General features: G+C 37.4%; 1 protein-coding gene across 7 annotated transcripts in view; it reads right to left on the bottom strand.

Moving 5' to 3' along the window:
* ncam1b (neural cell adhesion molecule 1b) overlaps positions 1-13920 on the bottom strand; it is a 68905-nt gene that overhangs the window by 7767 nt on the left and 47218 nt on the right. For 6 of the 7 annotated variants that reach the window (XR_003299864.1, XM_026377506.1, XM_026377544.1 and 3 more), the window contains 7 exons: positions 10880-11030; positions 10490-10677; positions 10055-10151; positions 8519-8695; positions 7954-8082; positions 3086-3210; positions 1975-2155 (listed from right to left, as the gene is read on the bottom strand). Coding sequence is in view for 6 of the 7 variants with exons in the window: in XM_026377506.1 (XP_026233291.1) it covers positions 1975-2155; positions 3086-3210; positions 7954-8082; positions 8519-8695; positions 10055-10151; positions 10490-10677; positions 10880-11030 (1048 nt within the window). In the remaining variant the exon portion in view is untranslated. Of the gene's footprint in view, positions 1-913; positions 994-1974; positions 2156-3085; positions 3211-7953; positions 8083-8518; positions 8696-10054; positions 10152-10489; positions 10678-10879; positions 11031-13920 lie in introns of those variants that run through there. The other variant, XM_026377552.1, reaches the window with a different exon arrangement.

The following is a 13920-nucleotide window of genomic DNA, read 5'->3' as shown; positions in this document are numbered from 1 at the left end:
TGTGGAATTTCAATTCAAATGCCTGTCTTTACGAACAAAAAGTCAGCACATTTATTTGGTATTAGAAGAAGAGTTTACACTGTGATGCTAGTAACCCAAATATGCAGGATAGTGTGTGGACAAAATGAGCATGAGGATTTTTCCAGATATCGCAAAAAGTCAATTTTAATATAATGCAGAATGTCCACTCTCTAAAATATCCTGTTTATAGACAGATTTAACTCTGTGGATTTCAAGAATTAACAGGTAAACAAGGCCTGCTAGATAATAAAATGCAGCTGAGTAAAGCACCCTCCAATTATAAATGTATAAAAGCAGGCATTTCTTAATATTTTATACATGCATAAGAAACATCATGGACATTTGTCTTAGTAATAATCACAAAAATAACACTTATGATTTATCATGTGTACAGCGTGCCAAACTGTGCCAATAGTAGTATTACAAATAATTCTCTGTTTAGTGTTTCTGTCTTCAATATTGTAAACATTAATGTTACACAGCTTTACAGGATATATGCATCATTTTGTAAGTGATTTAGGAATATAATGATATTTATGTAAACACACAAGTTGAGGCCTTCACTACCTCCTAAGTGTTTTTTAAATAACCTAATTTCAACTCCACCATTGTTAAACACTGTAAACTGGCAATCCTCTCTGTTGTCTAGTAGTGATGACTAACTCTGCTAATGCTGAGCAAAGTGGATCTGTGGGAGTTGGAGGACTTCCACTGCCTTTGGTTCAGCACATCTGTCTTATCTGTCCTGAAGCTACACAGCACCCTTTCTCAGCCACAACAGAGATGTGTCTGTCAAGGAAAAAGTCTGTTTTAGGGGTAAAAGTGTCCAGAGACAGTCAGGCCAGAGAAAAGGCAAACTCTCCTTGACAGTTATGGTGAGCCCCCATGAAAACTACGAAAACAGGAGTACAGTGGTGATGGACAAGATGAGTGATACCAAAGTGTATGTCACAGGTGAACAGCCCTGAGTGGCTGAGGGGAAGGGGCAGCACAAATCCGAGCACACCAAAATGTACAGAGTTCGGGACGAAAATGTTCACGCGGTCCGCCACAGCAATGTCCAGGACCAGGCAAGAGAGCAGGAACATTGAGAGAGGGGGAGAAAGAGAGAAAGGGAAATACAATAAAGGATGAAAGGGAGGGGGATGAAGGGAAACAAAGAAGGGGGAAAAAAGAGAAGGGTGGGGAAAACAGAGGAAGAGAGAAAGTGAAAATGTGTCAGGTCTGAAAACCAAAAGTGAGGAAAAATAACTGATTTCTTGGAAAAAAAAAACAAAACACAGCAACACAAGCAAAAGCAGAGCACAAAGGGGAAAACTACACCATGTTGACTAGATGGTGACTCAGTGGTAGGGTGAGAGGGAAATGCTTCAGATTGGAAAATGAATTAGGAAAGAAGTGAGAGGAAGACATAATGATCTGCTGCAATGTTTGAGCAAGACACTCAGCAGTCTGTAGCAGCTAAAGGGAATCTGAAAGTGCGGTGTTTGCACGGTTAGTATTAAATTCTTTTAGGTCCAGTTAAAGGTACAAGTTAATCAGGGGTTATCAAGGGTCAGTCTGAAGGCTGCTTCTAAACAGGGAGGAACTATCCACTCTAGCTGTTATTTTAACAGTAAACAAAGCTAAAGAAAACCACAGTCATTCAGAGGAAATCATTTCATCCTCTGTGGAAAGTGGCTGTCCCAGTTCTTCAAGCGCAGGCTCAAGCTCATTTAGCTGGGGCTGTCAAAACTTTAAAGTGAGTAAATTCAGCCGGAAAATCATTTCTGGCTCACCGCTGTCCAGGAAATCAATTTCTTTCTGTAGATTTATTTAGATGTCACTCACCTTTCAGAGCTAGACAGTAAAAATAGAACGCTGAGTTCTGGTTTTGAGCTTTGAGTTTGGCTCTTCAGTTTTCTGGCTGTTTAGTTCCAGTTTAGTGTGAGTGTCCTGAGAGATAGAGAGTACCTGGAATTGCTTCAGGCTCTGCAGACGTCCTGAAAGACATGGTTGCTGGCTGGGACTTGCCCTTCTGATTCTCAGCCACCACATAGACATTGTACTCTGTGTCCCACTCTAGCCCGTAGAGAACCACGTGCTCACTGCTACTGGGTAGCCGGATCTCTGGTTTCCACTCTGATGATTGTATCTAACAATACAAAAAGGTAGATGTACAGTACATTCAAAATATTTCTATATCGAACAATCATTTTCAATTAATTTACAGTTTCTTTTCTTGAGTCATCCTATACTTGGTAAACAAAAAAATAAAAGGTAATAAAAAGTAAAACAATTATTTAAAAAACCACAAACTATTTAGTTACCTAAGAGGTTTCTAATCAAATGCTAAAAATTCAAGCAAATATTTATATTAGAAAGGCCAGAACCAGAACATGACTAATGACTAATTAGAAAAGTAACTGCCTTAGTTAAGTACACTGGTTCATTATTAATAAAGCTAGATCTTGATTAATAATTTGTCCCTCGTTTACACTTAATTTTAATATTCATTTTGGTGATCCAAACACAAGTGAACAGCTGTTCACACTTCTCTATATACAAGGTGTCCAGCAGCACTTGTGCTCACATTCTTGCTGCGTCACTTTTAAAAGCTGTTTCCTTATAAATGACCTGGTTAAGGAACTAGTCATCAAGTTTCCTGTGGACAGCATTATATATATTCAACCATGCACATCTGTGTTATTTTGTCTTGTCCAACTGTGATCCTATTGCCTAGGATTCATTTTACAATCAAGTGTAAACAAAGTGTCTAACACATTCTCCAGGCCTTTCAGAAGAACATTCACGTCCCTGTTAAGATTTATAATTTTTATTATTCATTAAGGATTTGGAACTCAGATATTCAGTGCACATATGTAGTGTCATATGTATGATGATAAAAAGATAAAAAATGTGAAACTGGAGTTTCACATTTCAGAAGCTTGAACCAATAAATGGGACTTTACAGTATGCTTAAAGAATAAAAAAACAAATAAAATTTTAAATTTATTTTAATCAAAATAGTTGATCAAGTGAGTAATTGATTTATTGACTTATCGTAGCTGATCACCATACTTACTGGCTTATAGCGGACGAGATAATGTAAGATAGGCGAGCCGCCGTCGTCCTGCTTGATCCAGCTGACTTTGAGGGAGTTGCCTTTAAACTGATGTACCCCTTCAAGCTTGGGAGGATTGGGATTCCCTACAGGCACACAATATCAAGAGGATACAGAGGTTGTATAAGAGCTTGTTTTAAGATAAGACCAAAACACAAACAACAAAACTAACAAACAAAAAAAAGCAAAAAAAAAAAAAAAAACTCCAAAGTTTGAAACCGCCTGATTTCTTTGTTGTTGTCCTTTCAGGTCACTTCCTTAATTGCTTGCCTCAAGATGGTATGTCTCAAGTCCGACTAATTACCAAATGACACAGCCACATGCTTATCTGATTCAGAGTTGCTGAATGACGTTCAGTTGGCATAAAAATTACTGACTGACTTTCACCATTGTCATACAAAGCTTCAAGGCAAAGGGATATTTCTCATTAAATGAAGTTTATACAGGATTTGCATTTTACAGCATAACAAATAGGTTTGTTTGTAAAGATAACCACTGAGGTCAACTTGCTTATGAATCACTAATGTTCACTAATTCTCATACACTCATAAGACTGATTTCCATAATCCATGTTATACTATACTCTCCTTTTAAAACCTAACATCCATCAAGTAAGACCAATAAAAATATATCAGATGGCTTCTGTAAGGCAAGATTTTACAGGTTAATCTAATTGCTGACAAAGTGACTCATTGTGTTCATATGAACTGTGGATTTCCCCAAAGATTAATCCCAGGCTCTTTTTTACTGTTCCTTTAGGGCCCACTGTCACCAAGTATAGCTGCTTCTTATCAGTGATAAGTCATTGCTTCAGTTCCTTGATGTCTCATGGTGTTCTGCTGTTAAATTACAACAAATGAAAAATACTATTGTTGCCCCAAATCAGAGTTTTGAAAAAGCACCCGCTGCAGGTTTACTGGAAACTCAGATTTTCCAAAAACCTAGAACTATGAGAAACATTTTTAGTCAGTTATTCAGTTGCTTTCATTAACAACCATTGCCAATATGTGACACGTTATCTTTCAACAGCTTTAATACACTGCCCGTCCAAAAAACAAAAGTCACTCACTTTAATATTTTGTTGCACCACCTTTAGCTTTGATTACAGCACACATTCACTGTGGCATCATTTCAATAAGTATCTGCAATGTCACAACATTTATTTCCATCTAGAGTTGCATTCATTTTTCTCTTTGTGTTGATGATGGAAGAGTGAGATCGGTGCACAAAGTCTTCTCCAGCACATCCCAAAAAGTCTCAATGGGGTTAAGGTCGGACTCTGTGATGGCCAATTCATGTGTGAAAATGATGTGTCAGGCTCCTTGAATCACTCTTTCACAATTTGAGTCCAATGAATCCTGTTTGCATTGTCATCTTGGAATATGTAAGAAAAAAATCCATTGATGGAATAAAATGGTCATTCAGTTCTAGACCTGACCAACTGAAGCAACCCCAGATCATAGCACTGCCCCCACAGGCTTTTACAGTGGGCACTAGGCATGATGGGTGCATTTCACCTGCCTATCTTCTACTAGCTACTCACTGCATCAGTTAGGGTTAAATAACTTGTTGTCAACTGAAACATAATCATCCATGCAGTTATTATCCAATGGGAGGCTCTTACCAATTTGCTTATTTAAATTCAGGTGGACTTTTTTTTTTTTTTTGGATGGGAAGTACAAATCTCCCATTGCAAGATGGGATTCCAAGATGTAGTAAAATAAGTACTTAGTTAATCATTGGTTAAAAAAAATCTGCTGCCATCTGGTTCATTTGCCACCTTGGTGTTTTTGTCAAAATCTCCAATCAAATCTCAAAGTAAATGGGCAATGACATTCAGTATAAGTTGGTTGTGATTATTATGTTATTTTCTGAACTGATCATTTGCTCTTACAATGTTCCAAACATTTTTAACCATATCTCCATGAAAGGTTACTGCAGAATGTAAGTATTTTGATTATTATTTTTATCTTAAAATTAAAAAGCTATGTCGCTGTTTTTGATGAAAAGGACAATTATTTACTGTACTTCCTTAATACTAATATCTCTAGGGCTCAACAGAGCATGGGTAAGTAGAGAAAGGGAGAGCTGATGGAGTGGAGTAGACAAACTTCGAGTCTTATGCTAGCATAAAGTTGCACATTTTAGCTCTAAGCATTACTTTTTTGTTGATTGTGAATCAACCATTTCAGTCATTTGTTGAATGGACTAATTGTTGACTGAAAGTTTTACTAACAGACAAAGACGTGCCCTGTAGTTAGCATTCATATTTGTATTTTGTACTTGTAATATTTCCTTCCTTCATGAGTCTGATTAAAATTCTCCATGTTAATAGATTTAGTCAGCAGTGTATGTTCTTCAGGCTAGGGTTAAAGATGACAAACAACAGGAGACCAATAAAGTACACAGTAGCTGTAGCTCTCAGCATGAATACAAAAAGAGCCAAAGCAAATTTCTGGAAGGAGCAATATTTTTTTTGGACATCGATTATGTTTCTCTTATGATGACATGAACCTGTGTTTATTACACAGCTGATTTATAGTAACACATCCCATAGGGAGGAGAGCTAACATCCTCAGGTAGTTGGCTATCAATAGTATCTGAGTGATGCTGATATTAAAAACTCTTAGATTAGAGTGAAGCTCTGGCTCCTCATATTTTCTGCTGAGGCAAAAGTCTACCTGACTTGAATAATAGGATTGGGGTAGAGTAGATATATATTATATGATATAAGCAGTTAATGTGTTGGTTTAATTGAAGGGTTCTGCAGTTACAGTTAGGAATCTTCTTTCTAAAATCTGAAACCATAATTTACCTTCTGCATAGTGGAGGGGATCATCAGCACCATGCAAGTCAAACAACAATCACATGAAATGACAAATGTGAGTGGTTGAAAAAAGAAGAAATACATGAAAGACACAGCAGACAAACAAAATACAGGCACAGGTAGACAACAGAAGTAAACGTAACTGACCTGGAGGCAAACTAAAACAGAAAGTTACAGAATCACCACAAAGATGTTCATACTAATACATACTAAGCACAAAAACTGAGCCAGATATTCCTCTGTTTGGGTTCTCAAAGTTAAAAGTGCAGAAGACTTCTAAACAGCTTTATCCTCTTGACTTTAGAGACGTTCTAATTTGCAAGGCAACTGATTAATCAGTGCTGATGGGCCTAATCCAAATGTAAACATTCCCAAATTACATCAAATAGCTGGAGCCAGAGGGGAAATATGCAGCTCTTGAAATGCAGAGATTTGGCATTACTTTGTAATAATGCCACTAAGCTAATTAATTCACAAGCAGCAAATCCAAATTATATTAATATTCATATGTGGATAACTGTTAACTCCTGTGGGTGAAATAAACAGGTAACAGATACAGAGGAGTTCAGGTTAGTCCTACAAGGTCACAGTATTTAGAAAAAGATACACATGTTGCTGCGCTAAAAGATACAGCAGCTGATCAGTAAGGGTGGTGGGGTTATCCTATAGGGGAACTAACAGCTACAGCAGTGGAAACTAATCTGTTATCCTCACTACAGACTAACCTGTGTCTTCAGTGAAAAAATGAAAAATACCATCTAGAGACATAGAAAAGAAGATATGAGGCCATTAGAATCAGTTGTCTGCACAAAAAACTATCTTAATCGCTGAAACAACACTTCACCTGAAAGTTTATCATGACTGCTTTAGGTAGACTGTCACAGGAAGGTAAACATTGAAAGTCGTTGTTTGTTTAGTGTAATAATTGCTATTATAAAGTGATTTGGTCCTGTCTGCTTTTATTTATTAAAAGGGATTTTGTATTACTAAGACAGGCTGATTGTCTTTGTCATGGGGTTAATTTTGATCTTCTCATCGTGAACTGAAAGAGTAAATCTCAAAACGGTACCCACATAAGTGTGAAGGGAAAAGCAGGGTTAGGTCTAAGAGTACTTCAAGTAGAAAAATGTGTTTATTTGAAATCTTTAATTCTGATGAACAGTGTCTTAATATGAAATGGAGAGCTGAATAAAGAGAGATGAATTTCCAATTTTGTAAGTGTAGCCTGATGGATACAACAGATGGTGGCAAATTAATCAATGAAAGCACGGCTAAAAGAAAAAAATGTGTACATGATCAACATGCAGACATGAATCGTGACCAAAAACAAAAATGGGATTAGTTATGTATCACCAAGCACATTCAATGTAAAGCCAACAGGGGGTAGCATTTGTTCCCCAAAAAATACCTATCCTGTACCAACAGGGGGGGCTAAAATCTCAATAATGAAATCAAAACCACAGACTGGTATTTGTTCTATTCCAATTTATAGTTTCCAAGCACATAATGAGTCTCATAAAACTGGAACTGCACCTGATGTAACTGAGTAACTCCGATCAGAGCACAGTCTAATGTGTTAAATGGTGTTCAAATTGTTGGACTTCAAGACAAAGTTGTTTTCTGCATTCTGATCATGTTAAAGTCCCTTCATTGAAAGACTAAATAAACACAAAAAAGAGAGCAGTGACTTAGTTCCTGTTGACAGTTTTACTCTGTCAACAGGAAACAAAAAAACTTGGAAGAGCACAAACTTAAGACTGAAAAGACATTGTTGAAAACTTCACTTGCACTGTTTGAAGAGCCTCAGTACTGACTTGTGTGTTGCTGTCCAGCAGCTGAGAAACTACTCTTCAGTGAGTTTTTCTTGATTGGTAATGGGATGGACAAAAATTCTTACTCCACACAAGAGAAGAGAGAACCCCAGGTAATGTGTTTGTGAAGACATGGGTCAAGAAAATGTCTGCTAAAGTGTGCTGTAGACTGTGCAGCATGTGCCACTTACGGACAGGCTCTGTCTTGAAGAACTCAGAGGGGCTGCTTTCACCTTCGCCCTTGCCATTGATGGCTGACAACCTCACTTCGTAGCTGGTGTCTGGCTTCAGGCCTGTGATAGTCACCTCACTGATGGAGCCTGTTACAATATATCAGAGGCAGCAAAATCCCTGTTGAGAACACCTTGATAATTTTCATTAGCATAAAAACAAACACATCCCCTGTTCCAACAATACGTGCATAATTAATTCCATCACAAGTAAACAGTTATTGGCCCAATTTATTTCATTTCATTCTGACAATGTTTAAACAACAAATCTATTTAGAACTGAATTTACACAGAAACAGAAAAAAATGACATCTGTTTCAAAGCCATCATCGTGTAGCATCTATCTATGTACAGTATAGATTCCCTTTAGGATTAGGATGACCTTCACATCCTTAATAAGCATGTTTCATACTTAAAAAATACAGCTATTACTAATGCATTCACTTACTGCTTTATCTTTGTCATTACTTTCATTTCTCTCTTGTGTAACACAACAAACAAATCTCATTTTAACATGTGTTCTTACCCTCCTCCTCATAGCTGTTATAGACTCTGTGCACCCAGCTGCCCCTGCCTTGCGTCCTCCACTCCGCTCTGTATTTCAGGACAGGAACACCTCCGTTGGATTCGGGCTCCTCAAACTGAATCTGTGCTGTGGTGGAGAAAGGTTTCACCTCACTGATGGATGGAGCTGATGGCACCTCTGGAAAAAAGGGTAAGAAATGCAGTGTGATTACAACAGAAAGTGTAAGATTGCAGCACACCAATGCTGTCAGACTCCATTGTTCCTTAGCACTAACAGACGGAGCTCACAGCTCATAATGGCTCTGAAATCCAGCTAAAAACTGCTTCATCTGAAAGTCTAGGAAACCTCACACACAAATCTATGATTTATGACTTTATTTCATCTCTTCTCTAACATGGAATGCAAACTCTTGACATTGTTTCATAAAATAAAAATGAAGGTAAGAAAAACATTCAAGTGCTTGTGACAAGTAAAAGCTGGTCCCAAATCAGCCTTATGTGATGAGAATTTCACATAGCGTAGTTCAAAGATATGCTGGAAAAGCAAAATATTTAACGTAATAATAATTTGGTAAAAGGGGACTTTTGATGCATTTAAACACATTGTAAACTGCTGGTGCTAAAGGAGATGCAAAATCCAGATTAAAAAAAAAATTATGATTACTATATTTCAGCTTTGTGTATAAAATTTATAATTAATTCCTCATTTAAATTCATGTTTGTCAAGCTTACTGATCAAAGCAACCTTTTTTATTTTCCCACCACTGCACTGTTTATTTTGCGAAAATTACATTATTCCACTATTTAACCCAGTAACCTTGTCCATATCTAAGTAGTGGTGGGTGTTCTGAGTTCAGCTCAGCTGTGTATTGAATCTGTTAGATCTTAGAAATGAAAAGGCAAACTGTAATTACTGTGGTTGCCCATGTTCTGCTGTGAGTGAAGAATGTGGTCTTTTCAATTCATTTACTTCAGATTGAGTCTTAAGAGTGGCAGAGCTCTGTGCTGCTGAGTATAGAGTCTATGGTATGAGCTGGTGGTGATGTGATTACAATATAATGCTATGACTTTGATTAATTCTCTTTTACTTCAGTTAAACTTCAGATGTGCAGTAGTATCTACTGTTTTGCATTTCTTTTAACACTGAACAAAATGAAAAGCTTAGATGCGTTGTATTTTCTAAACAACCAGAGGGAAGGAATGTTCAATTATCTCATGTTGGTTACATTGCCCTTTCATCTAAATTTATCAACCATCAAAACAAACACTGCTCTTTGTAATCTGGCATTGTGTTGGATGTTTTAGTCTAATGTGTTTTGAATATGGGTGAAAAATGTGCATCTGAAGCCTGGGGCCAACAAAAATCAAGCAGTACTTGCAATTTAATTTGTGCCACCTTTTCTAGTGATCATGTATCATTTACAGGCAAGGTTTTAAGCAATTACTCAAAATGCACATCCTCCGAATTCTGATCGAAAGGCAGCCACAAACACAGTAAATGCAAGAAAGCTTTCTGAATCACACTATTTTCACTGACCAGCCTGAATGAGGACGAACTCCTTGTACTCTGTACCCATCTCATTTGAGGCAGTGCAGTTATAGCTCCCAAAGTCATTTTCAGACTCTGGGGTTATCTGGAGGAGGGAAAAAAAACAGTAAATATATGAAGGGCACTGTACCAAAACAGATGAACAAATGTGTGTGTCAAACACTCTGAAGGTGACCTTTTTGTCTGTCCATTAGAGTAGCCTATTTTTATTTGTTGCTGTGAGCTTTCCTGCTGCTGAATTATTCATCAGTTTTTTTTCCCACAATGGAACTGAAAGAAAACCCTTTATTTCAAGTTTATACTCATGAAATCTTGATGACACAGAGTGTGTCCCTGTGTGCACAAGTGGAAACCTTTGTGTATATACAGTAGTATTTCTCCATTATTTTGGAGTGTAAATCGTGGTTTGACGTGTGTACATACCTGTAGGTAGCTGGCTGAGGAAGTTCTGAAGATCCTAATGTTAGTGGTGTTAGAGTTTGGGAGCTGCAGTCCATCCCTCAACCAAACAATAGATACTTCACTGGGATGAGCCGTAACCTCACAGCTGATATTGACGGCGTTTCCCTCCCAGGTATACACTGCCACTGCTCCATGTATCTTAGGGGCATCTGGTGGAAAAAAATGTCTGGTCTCAGCAAAGACTGTTCATAGTGCTGTGTCAATAAAAATCTATGTATGAGCTTCACATAACCAGGAAGTGCTGAATGCATTCACTTCAGAGACTGAATGACAGGTTTTGTGTTTTTGTAGTGTCACACAGCTCATTTTGGCTGGGCCTTACACATTATTAAGCACAGGTGAACTACTTACAGCGGACCTCCAGGTAGGCTGGTTGATCATCCTCTCCGATTGCACTGCGTGCTGTGCACCAGTACTGACCAGCATCTGTATACTTGACATACTTCAGAGTGAGTGAGGACACCCGAGCGTCACTCCTCACCACCACATTTCCATCCAAACTCTAAATGAGAGCATAAAATCGGTTATGGTTTATGAAGAACAGACCATTCACATCAGTTAATTTCCTCAGCCATATTGCACATTTATATCTACAGAGCACATTTCGTCAGAAAGATGTGACCTGAAAAAAAATCTTTAAGCGTGCCTTCAATGAGCAGAACAGACATTACTTTAATGAAAGCAGCACACCCTGCTCTGTAATGTAAGGACACAGTTGACAGTAGAGGGGAGCTTATCAATAATTGATGACGGAAAGCACTAGAAACCATCTTGAGCTTTTCACACGAAAGGGTTTCCAACTTGTGAAATATGCTGATGCATAATACTTCACAGCACAGCATTAACTTAAACAGCACAATTGCTCTTTTATATTGAAGACAGGATTTTGTGTCACTGCACTGATATCTTTCAGTCAAATAATACTTTAAGTTAACTACTTGGGATATATTTTTTATTTTTTACATTGCAGGCCTGTATAAACCCACATTCAGCACATGTCCCAGTTTCAGTAAAGAAGGTCCAAGACTAAAACGTTAGGATTTAAAACCACAGAATAACATTAGACAGCTGGTTAATGAGATGTGTAAATGACCTTTCAGCTCTCAAGATACCTGCTTTCATTAATTTGATATGCAGAGTTACAATATCCAACCATAAGCAGCTTTCCGACCTTCGGGTCAACAGCTCTGTGTTGTTGTGGTTGTTGCTGTCATGTGTCACAAAACTACTGGGGTGTACGGTTTCAGGCAGACGGAATTTCTGCTTTTAAAGAGATGTTTACTACCCCAGGATATAACCGATTAAAACATTCATTATACATTTTCTAAACCTTTATTTTCTATCACTAAAGATGTGGGTTAAACAACAGTTTGTTGCAGAGCAAATTGTCTATACAAGTTCAAATTGAATTAATCTAAATATTTTCATACACAACTCTTTAAACAGAAAGCTGTGGTGTTTTCGTGAACAGAATATTTAAGCCTCTTCTTTGGTTGCTTTCATGGCTTTGATCCAAACTGCAGACAAAACAATGGCATGGATGCTTTTACACATATTGAGTTAGACCCCATTCTGGGCAGCCATGTAAGAGAAACCCTCATTATTTGTATTCAAATTCAATAGACAAAGCATGTCTGGGGCATTCATTATGCATAGTAGATAGCAGGACCAGGGAGACACTTGCATAACACACTACCCTTTTATTTTGACCCCTGTGCAGCAAGTGTTCTCTCTCAACCCCTGTGGTGCTCTCTGAGCAACATTGCCACACTATGTGCAACCATGAAGTCCTATTTATTGAACCAGCTTCTTATTCATTCTTAGTTTTTTTAGTTTTTTATTTTATGCTCCTGCTTTTTGAAGAATGCAGAATCAGAATGTATTTCATCTCGTTCCCTATATAAAACCCACAGTGAATATCACTCTCTAACAAAGGACAATTATGGGTTCACTACAATATTATTATTCATTAATGTTTTGTTACAATAGAAATTTAGCATTAATGCATAAAGCACCAGAGTGACTGTGTATTAGAAGTTGACTTTATTGCCTCTTGTGAACAGCTAATAAAAAAACTTCTAAACTTTTGTGTGAAATTGTGGTTTATGAGATAACGGAAGAAAATAAAAACCTTTAGAAATAAGCTCCTTTAATAACTCAAACCACACTGACAGCAGGGCTGCGCAGTTTGTTTGGTTTCCTCCCAGAGGAGGAAAGAAACACTGCTGGAACATCAGAGCATAAAATCGAGAATTCACTTAGGACATGTTAAACTCATGTTTCACCAAATCTTAACTGGTCCAGCATGCCAATGTACCTGCCCTTCCACAGCTTGTCAAATGAACACTCAGCTGCCTTCACAGTCACAACAAAAATGCTCAGCATGCTCCTACTCCTCAATCTGTGTAGTTTATAATGGGAGGTCTTGAGAGAAACACTTTGATCATTTCAGTAAGTGTAGGAGGACCTATACACTAACTAAAATATAGTTTAAAGTTGTGTAAATTGCCATGTAATTGATGAGAATGATTTAAACCTTTTTTAGTCAGTCGTTTTATTAATGAATGCATGTATAATAAACAGTGTTGTATGAGTAAAAATACCCATTCTTAAAACTATTACACAAAAGAGTAAAAGGAAAAGACCTGTTCTCTTGATGTGCAGCGCTCATTGATTAAAAATAAAATAGCGTGGCTATTTAAGGAACCAAATGGTCTAAAAATACATTCACTTCCGGGCAAATGATTCTAGTGTATAAATAACAGTGGCAATCCTAATGTCTGATCTTGCACCATAAACGGTGATGGTCTGATTGTCGATGACATACTTCGTGAGAACAAAAATTTCTGTTCAATTGACAGCCAAACACCTTATTCTATTCTGCACTATGGTGCACTCAGCACTAATATTGGAAATGACAATGTGGTATTTCTTGCCAATTTTCTCACATATGTAAAACACATATTTGATATTGAAGGGAAAAAAGCTTATGTGGGCCGGTCTTTCTTTTGCCAATTTTCACTTTCTTCCAGGAACAGTGCCTGGCTCTGATACTCTGGGCTGCTGCACAAAGACATCTTTCATTTTCTCTTACATACATATTCAGTCATTGTTAGTTTTGTGAATTTGAACTATAGAGAACTATTTTCTAATGTCACAAATATACACAATTTGACATTAAACTGAGTGAGTTCTGGAGATGCTGATGGGAGCACAGACAGATGTGAGAAGTTGGTTCAGAATCGTGAATCATTAAAAACTTATATTTGAGCAGGTACATGTCTTATATTGTTTTGTGCTCTTGCAGGCTAGCTTAAATGTCTGAGGAAAAAAGCAATAAACAATACAGTAAACTACAGCATGTTAAGTTTACATGGAAAACAGAGACAGAT

The sequence above is a fragment of the Anabas testudineus genome, chromosome 13 (genome assembly GCF_900324465.2).
Source record: "Anabas testudineus chromosome 13, fAnaTes1.2, whole genome shotgun sequence".
NCBI lineage: Eukaryota > Metazoa > Chordata > Actinopteri > Anabantiformes > Anabantidae > Anabas > Anabas testudineus.
This window is presented reverse-complemented; position numbering and strand designations above follow the sequence as displayed.